Source organism: Micropterus dolomieu, linkage group LG06 (genome assembly GCF_021292245.1).
Source record: "Micropterus dolomieu isolate WLL.071019.BEF.003 ecotype Adirondacks linkage group LG06, ASM2129224v1, whole genome shotgun sequence".
Taxonomy (NCBI): domain Eukaryota; kingdom Metazoa; phylum Chordata; class Actinopteri; order Centrarchiformes; family Centrarchidae; genus Micropterus; species Micropterus dolomieu.
The window spans coordinates 27,156,946-27,179,279 of record NC_060155.1 but is presented as its reverse complement, the minus strand read 5'-3'; the positions used below and the strand labels follow the sequence as shown (position 1 = coordinate 27,179,279).

Here is a 22,334-nt window from a genome sequence, read left to right as displayed (position 1 = left end):
TTGCATGATTCTCTCACTCCATTTCCCTCTTCATGTCTCCTTCTCATTTGTCTTTGCTCTCAGAGTAATTCATTATCATATACAGTACTGCTACTGTTTTTTTTTGTGCATGTCAGATTAGCAGTGATATATTTTTGTGTTTATCCTCTCAGGCAAGGGGGACTTTACACTACATATAAATGATTGTGTTGTTCTGTGGCTGAATGAGTGAGTATTTGCTCACAAGGCTTTCAAGGCTGGGAATGTCATTAGTGATAATTAGTCTGTGATAGGAGCTCTTGCTGAGGAAGAATAAGTGCATGACACAACAACACAGAGACGTAGTTCAGGCTCGATTCCGCATTCTGGGGTAATGGTGATGGTTTTCCATCGCTTCTATCTGTTATCTCTGACAGAAATGTTTCATGGCACTTTGGTCTCTTATGTAATTCTTATTGATTATCTCGAACTTGTCACATTACCCATACACCCAAGCTCTATCACAATATGTCAGCTTGCCCAAACTTCACTATGTCCCACACCAGTGCAGAGTCAGTAAGGAAAACAACTATGATTGAATATTCAGTCACAAAGTTTGAAAAGTGTTTTGTGCGTATTTTGTAGTATTTTTTTCCAATCTTGTCTTTCCTTCCGTCTCTTTTTAGTCATACTCAATGGGTGGTTTGGGCGATGAGGACTTCAACATCCCACCCATCACTCCCCCCACCCTGCCAGACCACATGCTGCCCCCCCATCTCCCCCACGATTCCCCCTCTGGACCGTACCACCCTCTGGACTCCCCCTCCAGCTCAGCTCCACACCACCCCTACCAGCTGCAGGGCATGGATATGCCTGGTATGCCTGGTAGACAAGATGGAGCTTCTATGTTGAACCAAGATGGTGGCGCATACAGTCCGAATGGCGGCCCAATGACCAGCACTCTGTCTGTGGTAAGTCAATAATTAATCACACATATTTTGCATATTCCTGAAATTAAATCTCCCTTTCCTCTTTCTTTGAAAAAATCTATGAATGTGCAAATGTTATTTTAACTCCACTTTGGGTTACTATATCATGGTCAGTTGATTGACAGCAACATCGTAACTGTGTGGTTACTCTCTTGTTTTCCAAATATTTATTGCTTGATGACCTCGTCAATCCAAGATGGCTAACTGTGATGGCCATGTGCTAAATGCCTCAGGCATATCTGTGAAAAAACTTTCTTTCAAGGAGGCCAGTCAAGATTAAAAAAATAGTAGTATATACAGTAAAGTCTTATTAACAGGTTTATGTTTTATAAATTAAAGTTTAGAGTAAAAGGTAGTTTTTATACACCAAAAACCAACTCTCTGTGGGACGTTCAGATCATTTATTATCATTGAAAAACCACACAAAGAATATTATTTTGTTTTTAAACAGTTACTTGAAATGGACCCGCGAGGAACCGCGATGTGCGTCGGCCGCACAGCGTGCACGCAAAACTCTGCACAAGATCTGTGAATGGCAGGCGAGCAGAGAGAAAATTTCAACAATAAGCCTCAGTTTAGCTGGAAATGTAGAGTGTAAGTTACAGTGACTAAAAAATAGACTGCGGCTTCTCAAGATTAAATCGGAGCTACCGCGTGTAACCCCCTGCCACTCGCAATCGCCGTGCACAAGCATACACATGATTCGACCATCAGTCGACTATAGGCAAGACTTTTAAGACAATTCTGATTCAACTTCCTTAGTCGGGGACAGCCCTAATATGAACATTAATAACAATGCAAACATGCATATTACAACATTAAATGGCAACTTTTGACTGCTTGACTGCTTTACACAAAATAAGAATAAGTATTATACTCACATAATGTAAAGAAATCAGTTTTAACTACAGCTATGTACTCTGTTACATGTTGGATGTTGATGAGGATAACAATATGCTACTGGGTTGTCGTCTAAAATATGTTTTTTATTGTTATTTTTAAACTATTGAGCTTAAACACATAGCATAACATGACATAAAAAACATTTCCATGACAACCATTTTGTCAGGTGGGGCATTGTACTCCTTTGTTGCATGTTTGTGTCCACATACAGGGACAGTTAAATAATTTAAAAACAAAACAGAATATTGAAAAAAATGTAAATGGATTTGTATATTAGCCCAATTTTGAGTAAGAAAAAGAATCTTAAAAAAAATCTAGATAATGTTTTTAATAATTCATGCATGAGATAGATAAGATGAGAACAGAGAAACTTTCCCCCTTCAGAAGATGAATGTGAAAACTGAGTGGATGGGGGGATTTAAAAGAATGATTAAAAATGAAAGTTGTCCCCAGGGTTGTCACAATCATGACAGTTCAGTTGACGATTGATTGTCATACAAAGAATTGCTGCACATAGATTTATTTTAAATTGCTTGTTCTACAACTAATGTACCAACAATAAGTAATTCAAATAAATTAATGTAGAAGGCGGATTGATTTCTTTTCCAAATGTTAATATGCACAAAGCATATTTCCGGCATTTTTATGCTAATGTATGTAATTTGTAAAGCTAGATGGAAGCGGCAGAATTCATCAGCTTCACAATATCGGTTATAAAGGTTTTACAGGTGTTTTGTTTCCCCTCTTTAACGATAAAGACTTTATGCAACAAATAGACGATGGTTTGTCGAATAAATAATGATGCAGGGAATATTTCATGACAGATCAGCTGTTGGGTCTGATTACATTTCACAACAATTCTAAAATGGGTTTAAACAAATGCAATGAAGCAGCAGAGGAGTGTCTGTAAATGATATCCAGCGTAACCTTCCCCAGAACGCACTGCTGCAGCCCTAGGGAGACTCTCCGCTATAAATCAAGAGGCCCGTTGTTGGCGCCTCTCTGTCATCGTTGTGCTTCAGGAATCAAATATGGTCTCATATGAGCTGAAACAAAAGAACCTGCCCGATAGCAGTAAGGTCCAGACATCCAAGCTCATTTTCCATGTTTTCTTCAGTGGAGCCTTGTGCTCAGGTAGACAGTTTATTTGCTTGTACCTAGTGGATGGACACCCACCTTATTCGCTTTCTGCTTGTTGCAACATTTCTAACATTAGTTCCCATCCACAATTGTTTTTACAGAATTTCTGCAAAAGAAAATCCTAATTAATTTGCGTTTCAGTGACTACAATTATGCGAATATTAGAAGTTGAGCTGTTGGAGCTAATTCCATTAAACATTTGGAGAAGAAGAGGGCGCAACAAGGTGACATAATTAAAAGACTGGCAATCAAGCCTCAAATGGTGGAAAACAATGTAATAATATGTTATGGATATATGGCATTTATGTTTATTTTATGCACTTGACTTAAAATTCCCTTGATTGTGTAATCTTAACAATTGTGTGAAATGACAGTCACTAGATGTGTCTGGTGGTGTCTGTATTTGTAGAGACTTCCTGTATTTTCTTATTTTGTTTCTGTGCATCAGCCTTTGGGCAGTGGGTGTTTTAAAACAAGAACGGTCTCCGTCCACACCAGTGTTTGAGCTGCATTTCAGAATTGAAACGACATCTAGTGGCCGTTCACGTACACTGGTTATGCCGATATAAACAGGAAGCAGATTGTCTACTCCAGAGCTGAAGAAGATTCTGCGAAAGAAGAAAGTACTAGTGCAGACGAAGAACCACACCGGAGATGTTTTTGTATGAGCCGACAACGAGGTGAAACTGTTACTGAAATTAACACGGGAATACAAAGTGACTGTGGCGCAAAGCAAATATGGCGACATATTTATTTTAAACAAAATATCAAAACAAAAAACGTTCAGTAGATTTGTGTTTTTGCTTTGCATGACTTGTCCCAATCAGGAAGCCAAATGTTTTAAAGGAGACCTATTATACTGCTTTTCCAGTCCTATATTGTAGTTCTGTGACTCCTGTATGGCAGCTTTGCATGATTCATAGTTTAAAAAAGTAATTTTATATCTTATACTGGCTTTTCACGTAGGCCTTCATTTCAGCCTCTGTCTGAAACAAGCTGTAGATGCTCCTGTCTCTTTAAGGCCCCTCCCTCTCAAAGCCCACTGTCTTCTGATTGGCCTGAAGCATGTTACCAGGCTGTTGTTGTCGCTGGGCAGAACAGACAGACTGAACGTTGCTGTGCTGTTGCAGTGGGAGAAAATGACCATATATGGAACAGCGGCTCCGTCTGGCTTCGTGTGTTGCAGAACGGAGCCATTGGTAGAAAAAGCAGTTCAAAACAGAGCGTTCAGAACAGGAGGAAATCTGAGGTTTTTGCTCACAGGGATTTCTTTACTACTTTAACCTTATTATATGAAGCTTTGTCCATGTTTAACATGAACATCCAACATTGTAACATTGTAGATAAGTCATAAAATGTGGAAAAGCATAATAGGTCTCCTTTAAAAGTCTTTCGCCTGTCAGCACTAAAACGCTGCCCCAGAGTAAAAAAAAAAAAAAAAACGTGATCAGCAGCATTTTCAAACTTCTTCATTTTAGGTCTTCAGATTTGCCGTTTTAGTCTGGACAGGAGGTGCAAACGTGGCAAAAGTTCTCCGTTTTAAAATGAATACCTGGACGTGTGGATGTAGCCTCAGTCTCGTAATTGACTCACCACCTCGCTTGACCACTTCGCCGGGGAGGAGGGGCCACCTTTGGGTGGTGTGTTTTCCAAACAGCCTCAAACAAATCCTACTCATTCTTCCTTTAAGTATATTTGACTGGTATCTTTCCAAAGGGAGAACTCCTTTGTGGATTTACCAGTTGTGAATGGTTGTCAATAATCCACTTCTGTTGTGCTATCACCCTCCTCGTACTTCTTAAGCAGTATTAGGCAATATTCTGTGCAGACGGATGGACAGCAGAGATGTTGTAGTAGTGATTTCAGAAATTTCTATGAAGGCTCCCCAACACAAGGAAGCACATTTTGAACAGTCACCTTGGATTTTACGTGATACTCAAAATACAGGTTTTAGAGTGGACTCATCATTTTGTGTCTTGCTCCAAGATGACTTCACTTATTAGAAGAAAGGATCTCAGTGAGGCTTAAGATTTGAACTGACAGCCAGCTGATATATATTAACTATGTTCTTTCATATTTCATTCAGTTTAAGTGTGTGAAATAGGATATTGCCTATGGCAGTGCTATTTGAATCATGGCAGCCGGTCGATGTGACATTCCTCATATTTTAAGTCTTCATTTCACAGTAAAGTGAAAATCTTGCTTTTAGCTGTGACATTCAGACGACTGTGTTGCACACTAAAGAAATGAAACCTTCACTTCAGACCTGTAGTTACTTCAAGTGTCATAGAAACTGAGTATTCAGCGGTTTGACTGTAGTAAAGATGTCTCATATTTTATTAAGAACGGAACTTTCTCACCTCCCACACTTGATCTTTCAGTCTTTCTGTCTGTTGTCTTCATCTCCATATTAAATCCACCGGCTGTAATTTTACGTGTCAGTTTTAAACCTCCTGATAAGCTCTCAACCTTGACTGTAGTTAATTAGAATTAAGACTATAAAACATAACATTTTTTCTTGTTCTAAGTTTTAATTAAATTTCTATTTTTATTTTAGTGGCCTGAAAGGGTCTTATTTTCCCTCTCTGTGTCTCCGTTTTACCTTTTCTCTCTCTTTCCTTCTCCCCACCTCGTTTTTTTTTTATTCTCATACTAACATTCATTTACTGCCGGTCCATGAATGATGGTTGCCTAGCAACCGTGCCCGGCTCAGCCTAATCGAGGTGGTTGGGGGGGTAGAAAGATTCAAGTCGATGTGTGTGTGTGTGTGTGTGTGTGTGTGGATTATTCCTAGAGGAGGCAAGACTACTCAGTTGCAGTTAATACTGAGCTCCTGACTGCTCTCTTTATTTTTTGGCTGCCGTCTGATTGAAGGTTAATGTCAAAAATGATTAGCTCAGAGAAATTAAGTTTCAGCTGATGATGTTGTTCTTACCTGTTTTTAAAGACAGTTAGAGAGTGAGTGTTTTCTTTCTGATGTAACACAAAAGCGATTCAACTTGTAGTCATTCCACGAGGTTTCTGATCTAAACATGTTGGGTTCACTCGCCAACAGCGCTGTTTGAAACAAGCATGCATTAGCAGTGGTGTTGATGAACAAACAAAAGAAACACCCAACTGAAATTTGAAATGAATTAATAGCAAATCCAAGGACAAAGACATTACAGAAGGTGGGAATACTGTCAGAGCTCCTGCTATACCTTTTATATCAAGTTTACAATCCCTTAATATCTCTGGTTTATTATGCTGTTGTTGCCAAGATTGCAAATCAATGAGCTCCTTTATGGAAATACTGGATTTACAGGACTTTTCTGTCAATGTGATGAAGAACCTGGATATTACGGGTCAATTTAATGCATTAGCCAAAACACAGTGGCATTTACGTTATTCAATGATATGTCCATAAAGGTACTACCGTAAAACTTTGATTAATAGCTCGGGCTTTTATTTGCTAAAATCACTGAATTGACCTTGCCTATATTTGAGACAGGCGTCCTTTAATTCCTTTTGCACAAAACTGAAATAGGCAATAATGAAACAGTTTATTTATTTCAAACAGTGTGAATATATAAAAAAGACTATATTAAATACACTAACGGCTTATGCACTTTTATTTTGTGAGCAGCAAAGTAATGAAAACCAACATACCCAACAACTGGGTGCAGGATGAGAAAAGTGTGGCAGAAGTTAGCAGACAGAGAGCGATGGACTTCACATGACAGGATTCACGACTTGGATTCATTTTTATGAAAAGCTGTTTTGATTCTTTTGATCGGTGGACCTTTTCAGACTAAAGGAATATAAATAATCAAGGAAGGGACACATTCGGACTTAACAAGCGCTTCAAAAGTAACGGGAGTCGGCACTTTTATTTTCTTTTTAGCTCTTCTACCATGCTGGTTAGGTTTCACCGGTAAATCTATAAGAATTAGACTTTGGGGCTCGTTGTTTCTGTTAAATGAACTGAAAGATTGAATTGTGGAGAATCTAACCGATCTAACGATGTGTAGTATGTTCATACGGACATATTGATAATACGTTTAATGGTTGGATTAACAATCTAAACAGCTTAGAAGCAGCTAAAGCGGGTGACCCCGCAGGGTTTAAGAGGTTTTATACATCCAGACCAGGCATCCAACCGAGACCTGCGTTTTTTTGTCAAAATGTGTTCCCACTCCAGGCCAGTAAACGAGGTAGGCGGCTATTCAGGACTCGGCTATTAATTGAAGCCTTAGTATCAACATCATGAGGTAACATTTCATACAATGTGATGCAAGATTTTATCCACATTGCTCACCGTTACGTTACAGTTTTGGACGCATAGTGTTACTTCTCATTTTAATATCAGATTTCTGTCAGATTAGTCAACGTAAAAACAGCTCTGCTTGAAGTCACTGTCCTAATTAGAGCTATTAGCGATTAGTCAGCAACTACTTTAAAATCGATTAATCACTTCATAATTACTTGAGCAAAAATGGCAAATATTTGATTCTTAAATGTGAGAATTTGAGAATTTGACATTAGACGATGTCACTTTGTGCTGTAGAATATTGTGATGAGCATTTTTCAGTGTTTTTTTCCTTTAATTTTATAGACGAAACAATAAATTGAGTAAATAACCAGCAGATTAATTGATGATAAAAAATAATCGTTAGTTACAGCCCTATTTCTAATATTAAGACTTTTGAATATCAGTTTGTGTTGAGGAGATAAAGAATGGAGACATACATTCAACGTTCATATTGATCACAAGCAAAGATAATAGTTTCATCAGAGTGTTTCATCTGAATGTCTGAAGGCTGTTCAGCCAAGCTATCATTTTGATTGAATGAGTTTAAATAAAAAAAAATGCTAATGCTGATTTTCCATGCTAAAAGCAAGAACAGATTGAGAATTGCATGCCTATGTGAGCGTGAGTATAACCAAAGCTTTTCCCCTTCTCATTTCGTGAGTCAGTCATTACTCGGCCTACTTTCATTGGAAATGCTTTTGGTTCCTAGATGTGTGACCTTGTGCCCTCCTGTTCCTGGCAGCAGATGCTTCTGGTGATGTTACCACTCAAACCACTGAAAACAATATACCTCCTTTCCATTCTTCAAATATCTTGCTCTGCATTTTCCTTTGGTGCATTTAAATTTTGTTCAGTAAACATTTTTTGTTATTCAGAGGATCACTCTGTCACCCTGATCCAGGCAGTTTAATCAAGTATCTAAGACGTTTGTTTATCATTATACAACACAGGTTTGTAGTCCCTTCAAGCTATACAGTAACATATAAAACAATATACAGTTATTTATATACATGTACAACCGGGAAATAATTCTGCAGTGCATTTCTTAAATTTGCGTCTGGAAGAATATAAACAGCAGCAACAAGACAGTGATGATAATATGATTTTCATCCACACATAAAAACTCTGACATCTAGGAAACATTGTCAACTTGTATATAAACACAGTGTCCGGAGGCTCTGTCGGTCTCAGAACACGGTCCACCTGTTGAGTGCTTGATCCAAGATGATGGAGGAGATCTCTGTAATGATGTGGGCACAACAGTCTCTGATTTCCCGTTGCATGGCCGACCTGAGTGCCATTTCTTCCAGACCACACATTAGCCGGGAGCAGCCTTATGTCCCAAGTTTATTGTTATACACCTATCAGCCATAACATTATGACCACCTGCTGGTCTCCCTTTTGCTGCCAAAATAGCCCTGTGAGTCGTCGGTTCACAGCTTTTCCTTCATTGACCACTGTCGTCTAGTCATCACAATTCAGCTCTTGTCAAAGTCATTTAAATCTGTTCGTTTCCCATTTTTCCTGCTTCTAACCACAACTTCGCTTTGCCTGTCAGTGGTCATAATGTTATGGCTGTATATTATTATATGTAAATATACTATAAATATTATATATCATTATGTATTATATAATCCGTAATACATACAGCCATAGTAATAATATAACTAAATAAAATAAAATAATACATTTCCAAAAACAAAATATTTTTCCATTTTATTTAAATCCATGTATTGTTTTTTATTTAATAATGCTCAGCTTGGTCCTCAGGTCTTCAAACTATTCCTGTTGAAACAATTTTATGTACGTCAGGTGAGCTGTCAAATAAGTCAGTTTAACTGTTAGATAATATGACATTTATTGAACTCCCAGCCTAACCAATGCCTAAAACCACAGCTATTATTTTTCAGCATTTCCACCAACACATACGTCAATCTGAAAACCTCTTCCCATGTGAGAGAAATGTCACTCTGCGTTCCATCTAAATACCACAGCTGTATTCAGAGGCTGCTGCCGGTAATTGAGTTCAGGTAATGCGTTCCCAAAGGGGACAGAGCGCACCAGACCACATCCGCCATTATTCGATGATTACTAAGAGGAAACTCTAAATACACATCATCAACCGAGTCCTGTCTTCATATTTGTGACGATACGTGTCAAAGTTCCCATGCTGAGGGTGTTGGCAATGCTAACTTTTGATTTCCTGAGAAATAGCCAGAACAATAATGATGACTGAGTCACTGTGAGACTGCTCACATTTTGGCAATGCTGAACTATGCTACACAGAGGGGGACAGAGGGGGCCCGTGAAAAAGAAGGACACAACAAACTGCGAAACATTCTCCTTTTTGTCAAAAACAGCTTTAAACTTTAAGCAGAAGAGGTGCTTGACACTAATGTTAGTAGACATCTCCTCCCACTCTTATATATATTTTTAAGTCACCACTAAGTCGGCATCATTAAAATAATGCTCATAGAGAGCAGCAAGTTGGAAGCAACGTTACACCGTGATGTTCTCACTGGTTTACAGCCGCTGTATAATTCTATCGAAGCCAGTTTGACAAAGATAGATGAGGTGAATATTGTACGCACAGTGGCTTTAAATACGATTTACATTGCTGAACATTACGATCTTACAGGTGCAGGACTTTACAGTGCTTGGTTATAGCTGTCAAACAAGCGGACGCCATGCCAATAACAACAGATGTTAGGGATGTGCGATATGGCCAAAAATGTTATCACGATAAAAAGTATCATATTTTTCAATATCGATAATTATCACGATAAGTTTGAAATTGTCATTTCTTTCGAGTTTAAAGGCTGATTTTTTTTCTCCTGAGTGAAAGTTGAAGAAACCAGATTTTGGTTTAGACTAAACTTTTCGGTCAACACTTGATGCCAAACAATGGATCACTTCACAAATCTGAGGTAGAACATTCAAAAGAAATTGTGATAAAATCTTTCTCAACAAATATGCATCAGAAAATTAAGTAAAAGCTTTTTTTCGGTCCTTTTTTCCTCAACAAAATAAACATCTTAATAAAAAAATTAAGTGCTAATTTGTGTATGATTCAAGGGAATAAAGTCAAACATTTATTGAATATTTACTGAACATTTGTTATATTGTGATAATTATTGTTATTGTTTTTATTGTCCAGCCCTACATGTCATCCAATATTAAACAGATTAAGTAGAACAACAGAGAAAATCTGCAAGTTGTTTTAACATAATTTACAGGGAGTAAATGACACAAAATAGCTTTTTTTCCTGAATGTTATGAAACCTTCAGGTCGAATAATGGAAAGTTGACTTTTGGCACAATTGGCATAATTTATAATGAGGACATTGTTATACTGATGTAAATAAAACCTATTTGCAGGCTGGAATATTCTGTAGGTGTTGCAAAAGACATACCCATCAAGTAGTGTTGTAGTTTCCGAGACCGGTCTTAAGACCACATTTTTATGGTCTTGTCTCGGTCTCGGACATTGAGGACTCGGGATTTTATCTCAAGACCAGTCAGGACCATAACTTAATATACATAATATCAATAAACTTTTTTTGCATTGTCTGATTTCCATCCTTACTTTGATTGGATGTAAAACGTTTTGCTTCAAATGCAATTCAAATGCTAATTAAAAATGTGTTGTTCCCATTAACGACTGCGATGGTGAGCGTGGAAAAAGAGTGTTGAATAAAGATGCTTAAGTTGATTTCAGCTCTTAAGTGTTTGTATGTGGTTGTTTTAATGGGAATGTGGATCTTTCAGATCAGTTTGAGAAGTACCTGTTTCCCCACTGATGCTGTATATGCTCTTACTAGTTTCTATTGTCACTTGTAGATCTCTTACTGGATTGATTCTTTACTGATGCTTGTATGTTGTTCCTCAAAAGTACTGAGTAAATGTAAATGATATTTGCCTTCATCAGTCATTGTCACTTGTCTTTGCACAGATGCAGCAGATGGTGAACTCTGATTCTCGGTTTACCAGCAGCCAGCAGCCAATCGAAGCTGCGCTCGGACCCAGGAGCCAATCAGGCATGAGCCAGCAGAGTCAGTTGTCCACCATTAACCAATCCCAGCTCGGGCTGAGTGGGAACTCTGTTACCCATAGTTCCCCTTCACCTCCTGGAAGTAAATCTGCCACACCATCTCCCTCCAGTTCAGCACATGAGGATGAGAATGATGACGGACTCAGGGTAATAAACACACACACACACACAAACACACACTGTATTTCCTGTTGTTATGTGTTTCCGAGTCACATCTCTTTGAGCTGTAGCAACCATTTGTGTTCTGCTGTGTGTGTGTTTGTGTAGACAGTGGATAGTTGTTATGTTAATGTTATGTGTCATAATAGACCCATTCTCCCTGCATATCAACTAGATGGAAATCAGCTCCCTTCACTGTTAGGTGTCTCACATTTGAAACAAGCACTCTGCACCAAACTGACTGTTCATATTCTGGGGAAATGAAACCATTACTGTACCGCTGAATAATATTTACCAACTGTATCTTTCTCGTTGGTTAGGTGTGTAAGTATGAGTTGTATATGAGCTACATTATGAGCAAATACACAGGCAATGCTCGCTTTAGGAAGAAAAAAGAAATTGCTTATATATTTACAGAACACTTAAACACAAGATAAACTATGTGATGTAAAGGAAAATTAAATTAAATTGAAGATTATAATAAAATACAAATAGACAAAGGTGATTGAGTGCAGATACAGTCACAGTGCAGTAATAAGTTGCCACAAATTTAATAAAAGGAAATAAAAGTGAAGAAGAAAAATACATAAATCAAACATCTAAAAGAGCTGTGAGTTTTTAATTAAGATTTGAAAAAAAAGTTGGGGCCCAGAAACCATATTTTCATCAGCTTCTCCCAGTAAGTGATGGGATCCTACATGAACACACCGTTGTCTGACAAAGTTAGTTAACAGTTTTGGTTATTTCACATGAGAGATTTCTGTATTTGTCAGTGTTACTCTTACTGGTTTGAAGTGGGAGGTGCTTGTTAGAAAAAAATCTGAATTTAGCGACATTTCAGTCAAAATGTGATGACAGTTGAGGCGTTTTGCTCACGTTACCAGGCTCCTGTCGATCAAATCTGATCAAACATCCACGCAGTCCCGATGAAGCAGATTAGCTGAGGTTTTGAGTGATTTTGAAATGAATATTGAATGTTATGGAGAAAAACTTTTTCAGGGGCTTTATCATTATTGTTTGGTTACAGAAACATCCATCAGTCCACTGCCGTATTGTTCCTCTTGTCATTTTTGATTTCTTCAGATAATTTTTTGTTCAAAGCTCCTGTTGTCGCTGATATCAGCAATAAAATCCCAAAAAAGTCTAGTAGTCCACAATTTAACTCCACGTTGCTCTTGGTGGGCAAGTGGAGCAGAGATATTACCATTCACGTCTCAGTTCCTGTCATCATAATTAGCAACAACAAGTGAAGCCTCTGGTGCACTTTGTTGCATTTCTTTAGCTGTGAACTCCTACTGCTTTGACCTTGAAATCATGTTGTGAAGAGTCAAGAAATACAGAATGCCTTTGAAGCTAGGATGTTATTTTTATGCTTTGATACCAAACTGAGCCATAGTTCAGGTTCAGGTTACATTATTTGTACCCGTATGTACATTTGTGTTGCAGTGGACAAGTCATCCTCGCATTTAAAAACAAATACAAACAATAGACAGTGGACACAAGGCAGTAGATAAAAGATTATAAAAGTAAAAGTAGTCAAACAATAAAATAAACAAGAATTGATTCTGCATCATTAATAATGCAACTTTAATACTTTAATTTTTATACCACTTTCATTTAATAGTTCAACATGCATCACATAGCTATTAAATGAATATAAGAAGAATGTGAATGTCACAGGACATGGATATGTTGTTGTAGTAAGTCAAAGACACACAGGATTCATTTTCCCATCATCCATTTCACAAAACAGATATGCACAGATCAATCAGTTATAACTAGTACAAACGTCTCTGACTTTTAAACTTTCTCTGTTTAAGTTTAGTTATTTGTGTTGGGGTCTAAAGAAGTAGTTATTTACAAAATGTATTCATCATACATTAATATCATTGGAAACTTTATTCTTCGTATTTATCGAATCTTTTGCTCGACAAATTTCACATTTCTGCTTGGTCAGCTGAACTGCTGTGCGTGGACTAAAAGAGTGGTTTAGCTTCATCAGTTCTGCTGGGGGCTGCCGGGAGTTTCCCCATATTTGAGCTCTGTGGCTGATTCATAGCTTGACATCAAACAAGAACGGTTGAGGTCACATGTCTGTCATGTGAGAGTCATCAAAGACACAACTGGAGGTGCGAATCTGTAAAATGCCAGGTTAGCAATAACAGAAGGGGAAAATGACTCATAAAATAATTGATATAGACAATTTATTACACAGCACTTAAGCTCTACCAAACATGTCAAATTCTTACTGCTATTTTAGTTTTTTATGCATTTTTGCTTTTTCCACCGAACTAAACTCTGTCCATGACTATATATATTTCATACCTACCTGTGTCGTACTCAGCCACTTTCTTCTCTTCTTAGCTGGGCAGTGGAGGAGAGAAGAGGCCAGCGTCAGTGGACATCTCCAAGAAACCCAAAACACCAAAGAAGAAGAAGCGAAAGGACCCCAATGAGCCAGTGAAGCCGGTGTCTGCCTACGCCTTGTTCTTCAGGGACACCCAAGCCAACATCAAGGCCCAGAACCCCAACGCCACCTTCGGGGAGGTGTCAAAGATCGTGGCCTCCATGTGGGACGGCCTGGGAGAGGAACAGAAACAGGTAGATCCTCCCTCTTTAATTTAGCAGCACTATAATCCCCGATTATCCTTTGTAATTTCATTTAGCATTTAGCATGGTTTATGAACAAATGCCTAAAACTGTTCATATATATCCTCAGATGTGCTTTGTGTTCAGTAGCAAATGTTAAGAAGCTAAGACGCTAAACTAAGACGGCTGCACTTTCTCACCTCGTGCCCTAATATATAAAACCTTAAGAGAAAAACACTTTGCAAACACTTCCCAAATATACCCCGAATTAAAATTTATATCAGACACACAGAAACTCCCCGATTTACTAGGAGAAATGCCAGAAATCCAAATCATTGCAGCAACGTATATCAGGCAGTGGAAACTCAGACTGGACTAATAAATATATGAAATAATTGTAATATATTTTCAAATTATTGTTTTCATTGTTTATTTTAGTAATTGTTCCTTTATTTGTTTTTGTTTTTATTTCACATTTGATACAGATTTTTTTTTAGCAGTTGTTTTTTATTTGTTATTATTTTTTTTTTTTTGTCTATTAACATACACACTCACACACACGTTTACTATTTTATTTATTTTATCTTTAATATATATGTATATATATATATATATTTATTTTTTAACACACACTAACACACACTTTTACTTTATTTAATGAACTGTATGAAATTAATTATTCTTTTTCTAATTTATTTGTAGCTTTGGCAATATTGCTGTTCATACCAATAAAGCTGAATTGGATTGGTGAAAATTGCACCCTGTACCTTAGTACAGCCTCACAGAGAAGCTAGAATGGATGTACATAAACTCTTAGTCTTGTTTATGAATTTTGGCAGCTGATGCAAGAAAAGAAAACCCAGTTAGAAGAAAAAACATGTCCGTCCCCCTTCAGTGAAACCATAAAAGAAGAGCGAGAGAGATGGCAAGTAGCTAAATTGTCTTTGTGACAGGAATCAAGCGTTTTGCAGGCAAACTTGAGCTCTAACAATACCGCTGAGACCACCAATCATTACTGAGCACACAAAATTGGTGCAAGTGGATGTCGCCCGCATTTCACAAAGTTCAGATTCAGAGAATCATTGAAGGAGCTGCTGAGGGAATTCATTATCGTGGTTATGTGTTATTAGACAACTGTGTCAGCTGAGGGAAATACTGTGAAACTCATGATGGTTATACCTGAGTACATGTCAGACGTTGTTTGTGTGTGTTGATTATTCACACAAGATTTTACACGTTTATAAAAACAGTTACTCGTTTTTTTTTTAATGCTGTAAACTGTAAAAAAGCAAACAAAACAAAAACAAATTTGATAGATGGTAGGTGGTTAGCAGAGAAGTAACATGTTTGCGTTTCAGGTGTACAAGAAGAGGACAGAGACGGCTAAGAAGGAGTATCTGAAACAACTGGCTGCCTACAGAGCCAGTCTGGTCTCTCAGGTACTGCACGCACACACACACAAGTTAATGACATTTAGCTGATGTAAATGGGTCAATCTCAAACCTGCAAACTGATTTTCTGTTCTACTTTTTCTTGTTCTCCAGAGTTACAATGATCCGTCTGAAATGAAGCCGCCCCACTCTTCCTCCACGACTTCTTCTTCTACCTCAATGTTTACACCCAAACCTTCAGTCTACCCAGGCCAGCACCCTTCCAGCTCACTCGCTCACACTCACCCTCACCATCAGCCTCACCCTCACTCTCACCCTCAGCACCCAGGCATGTACATGCAGTACTCTCACCCTCAGCACCCTTCCCACGCCTCAAGCCCCGGCCTCGGCCACAACCTCCGCCCTCCTCACAACCAGATGCACCCCCAGCTCCAGGCTCTGTCCTCCAGAGGGACTGTGCCGCGGCCCAGCGTCCCGCACCAGGGAGCTCTGTCCCTTGGCAACATGGCGGCGGCGTCCACCCCTCCTCTCCAGGTCAGCCCTCCCCTCCACAGCCAGGCACACCTGGGGGGGATGCACAGTCCACACCATCAGCACCAGCAGCTCAGTGGACACTCACTGGGAATGACTCACTCGCCTGCCATCACACAGGTCAGTCACACACTAAGTGTAAATGTTATAACTTAACATTTTGTGGTTTGGTACTTTGCATCTCTTATTGTTACATCAGTAACAGTGATGTCTCTAAGTACTTACCTATCTTGTCCATTAAGCTTTATTTAAGGCTAAGTTCTGTACTTTTAATTCTGAACCATATTTCCCCATGCTTTTGTGTCTATGTGACTAAATGGGACAAAAACATTTTTAAATTTAAGTCGGCAGCAGTGAAACGGGGCTGTAACGTAATCCTTGCAGGCAATTGCGCCCCGTTAAAGTACTTCTGCTTAAGTGCTTTTTCTGCCACTGACATGCTCAGATTGTTATTATAAGTGCCTGACAACATTATGGAAAGGATCCCTACATAGACGGACCTTTTTTTAAATGGAAACAGTCGCTGTATTGCTTTCGTCAAAGCCCCTAGACTCCATTGACAAAAACAAAAATTGCAGTGTGCTCACTTAATAATGGACCAATTTCAAAAATGTGTAGTCACATAGACACAAAAACATGGGAAAATACAGTCCAGGTAGAAAAATACTGAAGCTACCCTTGAAACGTTACTCAAACAAGAGGAAAAAGAGCGTTCGTTAGGGTCTATTTTCAGCGACGGATTAATCCACATTTGGTGCTCTAGTGAGTATTTGGGGCAGCAGGACGGTGTGTGTGGGCGTCAGAATAAACTACAGTGTGTGTGTTCATGTTGATGGAAAGGAACATGTCACCCAGTGCAACAGTGAGGCTGGGTTTTAATGGTTTTTGGACAACAGTGGAGCTCAATGGCTCAGAGGAAGAAGAGATATCAGACTGAGATACACAAACAACTCATTACATTGTCGGTTTTCTTATGGGATTTGTTGACAATATGAATACAATACATGTAGAATATTCACCAACCTTATCGTTTAAACATAACTTCTGAGATTTGGATAAAACTTGGATTATTCACAAATTTTAGTTTTTCCTCCTGGCGTTTTAAGAAAAAAAAGAAGCAAAAATAAATGTTTTTCAGGCAGAGCAAGGAGAAAATCAATAAAAAAAACCCTCCTATTTATTCAGGCAAAGTAATGGTATAAAACACAGGGTAATAAAAATAAAAGGGCACGGGATCATAAAAAACCTGAAGGAGACATTACTCTGAGACTGACTCAGTGGCAATAACAAGCAAATAACTGAAGAAAATGTGTTTGTGTTTTTAACAGACACGTTTCTCTTTAAGCGATAATTAACTATTACTATTCACTGACTTTCAGCACAGATAAATTGTGATGATTTTACATTATTCTTTTCTCCAAAAGAGTGATTCCAAGCAAAGTGTAATTAAAGAGTTAACATTAGCTATTAGTGGTTTGTTTTATACATTTGAACATTTTAACAGCGGGACGCATCAATTGGACAGTTTTATAAATGATACATATTGTGATATATATCAGTAGCGCAAAAATAATCTCTATCTAATCCACAAACCACATACTGTTTTATACATATATAAGAGAAAAAGATGCAATGTGCCATTGGATGTCAATCAGAGAGACAACAAAATGTTTGAGAGTTTTAATACATTACTTTTGTTTTCCAAGATCGTTCTGTAGCCGTCTCACCACCATTCACTGTTTACTATTTTCATTTTTTGCAGTGGCACGGGCGTTTCCTTTCTGCATTGCATTGTTTGACAATAGTATCCATCAACAGCTAACTAAAAAAAAAACCAACCATCTTTTTGTATGTAATACTGTTGTCACTCCTCCAGGGTGAACATTTTAGTTTAGTTTGCAATTGGGACACAGGTATTGTTTCCTTAGTAGTGGTCTATTGGTGCTTTGCTCCTTGAGTCATCAAACCATTTCTTAGACACACACACATTTACTCAAGCCAACAGCGTCTTGCAGATTTAAAGTCTGCACAGAGGTGGATGGAGACAGACGAATATATCAGCAGAGGAAACAAAACACACGCACATACAAACAGGGGAAATGAGATGGGTGCCAGAATGAACGGGGGTGCATAATAGATCCGTATTTCCTTGTGGACAGCAGTACTGAATAGACATCCAGCCTATCCTAATTGAATGCATGAATCACAATTAGTTGGCCTCTGTTTTTTAATGTCTGCCTGTAGAGATGGATGTTTGAACATACAGACTGGTGCAGGGCTCCAGAGTGGGACCAACTTGGTCTGTCGAGTGAGACAAAAAAGAATTTCCTGGTCGCACTGGTGCACCAAACATTTCGCAGGACAATTTTGAGAGCCAACGCACGTACCCTCGCATTTATACTTGTGCGTTGGTGTCTGTGTCGCTCTGCAGTTACACCGCCAGAACGCTGGTTGGCGGTGGGGTTTCTAGGTTCCACTATGTTGACTTCTGCCGGTGAACCGGCTAACTTCCGGTTTAGCTCTCAGCTAACTAGAATGGGGGTAAAATAATTTTTGTGTGGCTCTTCTAGACTTTCAAAATGTTATCGACTGAATGGATCAAATTCTGATAGAGAAATTAGTCACTTCGAGGGGGTTTTCTTTTATTTATAAATATAAAAAGAAAGTATCAACCGTTTCACAGCTGCTTGTTTGTGGGTGGCGATGGTGCAGTGCATAAGACACATGCCTTTTGGTGTGTGAGCCTTGGGTTCAATTCCCATCACGATATCCACTAAGAAAAGTGTCCACTAAAGGACTAATCCCTTGTAAAACTGGCTTCAAAGCACGGAGCACTTCCTCGGGGCTTGGAGGAAATGCAATGCTACCAAGCCGACCAGTCACAGTTCTTGAAGTTGAAGTTTTATTTGTGCTGTGATTCAAATAAAGACAAACATTTACCTGTAGGTGTTCCTGTTTACAACCATTTACATAACAATCAGTATGTGTGGGAAATGACAGAAGGTTAGAATATATTAATATACTTTTTTTTAACAAGGAGACAATCAGTAGATTGTTGGTAATAGCCAATCTTTGGTATCCTTTTATGGAAAATCCATTTTAATCATTAGGGATGCACCGAATGTTCAGCCACCGAAATTAATCGGACGAAAATAGCAAAGAGAGCACTTTCGGCCTAACAAGTCAAAAGACCAAAGAAATTGTATGGAACAATTACGGTGACATGTCGGCAGTGTGGAAGGATTTTAAAGTGTCTGAGAAAGACAGAAAGAAAGAAAAAATGTCCGTTTGACTCCATCTGTGGCTGACTTCTGAGAAAAGTCAACAAACGGTCTGACCCACTTTGAGTGTTTCTGTCACTCGTTTCTGAGAAGGTGATTAATCTAGCCACACCTACATTTGGAGTGCACACGTATTCAAGCCTTTATGGTAAATCCACTGAAACAAACCAGAGCGAGTTGACAGGCAGGTTAGCGACTTTATTCTGTCAGTTTGTCTCAACAAGTGTTGCAGTATGAGAGTCCTGCCTGAAGAGAGGCTGTGAAGTTTTCATGTTACCAGAACCACATACAACATTATTTATCAAACTGGATCGGACTTTAATTCGGACTGGAATTTAGCACGAGGAGGAAACACATGTGACAGCGTCCGGTTTTCAAAATAAGGCGTCTGTATAGGATGGAAATAAGATTAATTGGATTATATTCACAGAAAGTATAAAACATATTACATGTGTCCATTAAAAGTAAACGGACACATGTAATTTACTTTACCGGACCCCCCCCACAATAGTGTCTCCACATCCTGTGGGAAACACTGAGTTAAAAGCACATTTTAACTATTAATCATAGAAATTAAAATTTGTGTTCTCTACGTCTGTCTGTCCCTTTCTACTTATATAATAGTGTCAGTCAGTCAGTTACCCCCGCTGCGTCTTTGTTTCTCACTGTCAGTTGGTCAGCTGATAGTCTGTCGAGACAGGAGGAAGAGGAAGACGAGTGGCTGTGTGAATTGGTGAATAGGTGAATTGGAGACATGTGATAGTGCAGTGTCTCCTCCAACTAGTTAAACATGGGGGGCACTTTGCCACTGAGTCTCACTTCCCATTTTTATCCCCCTTTTTAATAGTGCCCTGTTAAATCCCACACTCACATAATCCCCCTTTCTCACTCCTCCATTTTGCATATTTTGAGAAAGCGCAAACAAAATAAAAAGGAAAACTGAAGGGAGGAAAAAAAAAAATAAGAGAGGACACAGTGACAGAGCTCAAAACTTTTTTTATTCTTTGAGTGAAGAGTGAGAAATGATGGGGGAAGGGAGAAGGAGAGAGAGGGGGAGAGAGAGAGAGACAAAAGAGGCAGATGGGGTCTTTGTGAAGGAGTGAAGGAGAAGAATTTGCTCAACAATGGATGAATAGGTGAGGTAGAGGAGGAGGAGAGGGGGGAGAACCCAACCACCTGCTGTCCTCCTCTTTCACTCTCAACACTCAGATTAACTTCCCTTTCAGCCTCTCTCACACACACACACTTTCCTGCACTTTCTCACTGCAATCGCTTAGTTTTCCATCTCTCTCTCCTCCCTTAAGTATCTTGCGGTTAGAGGTATGCTCACCTCCTTTTCTTCTCCTCATCGTCCTTTTCCTCCTCTCCTCTTACCTTCGTCAGCCCCCCCCTCCCCCCGGCAGATGATAAAATCCGCAAGACACTCAAAACTCTGTAATTACTGCTGATGAACCTGTGACGGATCTCTGTCTCCTTTTCCTTTTCACTTGCATTCATTCACATCCCTGCTAATCAGAAACCATTTACCAAGGCAGTGCTAAAGGTTGGTGTGTTAAAACATGAGCTTTCTATAGACTCATTCAGGTTGAAGGAGGATGTAAACAAGCCACCATTACTGCGAAACTAATCATTCACACACCGACGACACAGCCATCGGGAGCCACCGATCTTCCGATACCTCCCGACCCACAGCTGCCCTAAAGTCTAACACTGCTTACTTTAGGCAAATTAAAAGTACACATATTTAGCTATTAGCAGCTCCAGTTTGCGGTGTACCCGTGGATGTACAAACAACTATCACTGGATTCTGTTGATAGTGAAGAAAACTTATTTCTCAGGCAAGTTCTGGAGTTATTAGGAGCATCTTGGGGTGGTGGATAAGACACATGACTTTGGTGTGAGAGGAGTTTAATTCCCCACTGTGACACATCCACCAATGTGTCCCTGAGCAAGACACTTAACCCCTAGTTGCTCCAGAGGTGTGCGACCTCTGACACATATAGCAATTGTAAGTCCCTTTGGCAACAAGCTAAATGAATAAATGTTATCTTCCTATGATTTCTTCATGGATTTATGGACGTTTATTTGCGATGGACATCAGAGGTATAACGGTATACTCTGGAAACATGTCTATCATGTCTGTGTTCGGACTTGACTGAGGTATGACTAGGAGATGGAGTGTGATGTGAAGTGTTTAAAAGTACCTTAACTGCCCCCAATGAGCTGTGCTGCTGACGGGCAAATCTACAATAACTGACATTTACTTTTTTCAGTGGTTTGAAAGCCACAGGTCTAAACCAAAGAGTTTAACAGACGTCTAGGTTTCCTTTACCTGCAAATCAGCTGCTCCAAAATATTCCAACCTCAACTTTGGAAAAAAAAACACTGAAAGGAAGCCACAGGTCTAAACCAAAGAGTTTAACAGACGTCTAGGTTTCCTTTACCTGCAAATCAGCTGCTCCAAAATATTCCAACCTCAACTTTGGAAAAAAAAACACTGAAAGGAAGCCACAGGTCTAAACCAAAGAGTTTAACAGACGTCTAGGTTTCCTTTACCTGCAAATCAGCTGCTCCAAAATATTCCAACCTCAACTTTGGAAAAAAAAACACTGAAAGGAAGCCACAGGTCTAAACCAAAGAGTTTAACAGACGTCTAGGTTTCCTTTACCTGCAAATCAGCTGCTCCAAAATATTCCAACCTCAACTTTGGAAAAAAAAACACTGAAAGGAAGCCACAGGTCTAAACCAAAGAGTTTAACAGACGTCTAGGTTTCCTTTACCTGCAAATCAGCTGCTCCAAAATATTCCAACCTCAACTTTGGAAAAAAAAACACTGAAAGGAAGCCACAGGTCTAAACCAAAGAGTTTAACAGACGTCTAGGTTTCCTTTACCTGCAAATCAGCTGCTCCAAAATATTCCAACCTCAACTTTGGAAAAAAAAACACTGAAAGGAAGCCACAGGTCTAAACCAAAGAGTTTAACAGACGTCTAGGTTTCCTTTACCTGCAAATCAGCTGCTCCAAAATATTCCAACCTCAACTTTGGAAAAA

The 22,334-nt window shown here is 39.0% G+C and overlaps 1 protein-coding gene across 2 annotated transcripts in view; it reads left to right on the top strand.

The window, feature by feature from the left end:
* Positions 1 to 22,334, top strand: part of tox (thymocyte selection-associated high mobility group box) — a 54,883-nt gene that overhangs the window by 29,772 nt on the left and 2,777 nt on the right. For both annotated transcript variants that reach the window (XM_046052101.1, XM_046052102.1), the window contains 5 exons: positions 645 to 929; positions 11,234 to 11,479; positions 13,856 to 14,092; positions 15,439 to 15,519; positions 15,625 to 16,122. In XM_046052101.1, the coding sequence (XP_045908057.1) occupies positions 645 to 929; positions 11,234 to 11,479; positions 13,856 to 14,092; positions 15,439 to 15,519; positions 15,625 to 16,122 (1,347 nt within the window). The remainder of the gene's footprint in view (positions 1 to 644; positions 930 to 11,233; positions 11,480 to 13,855; positions 14,093 to 15,438; positions 15,520 to 15,624; positions 16,123 to 22,334) is intronic.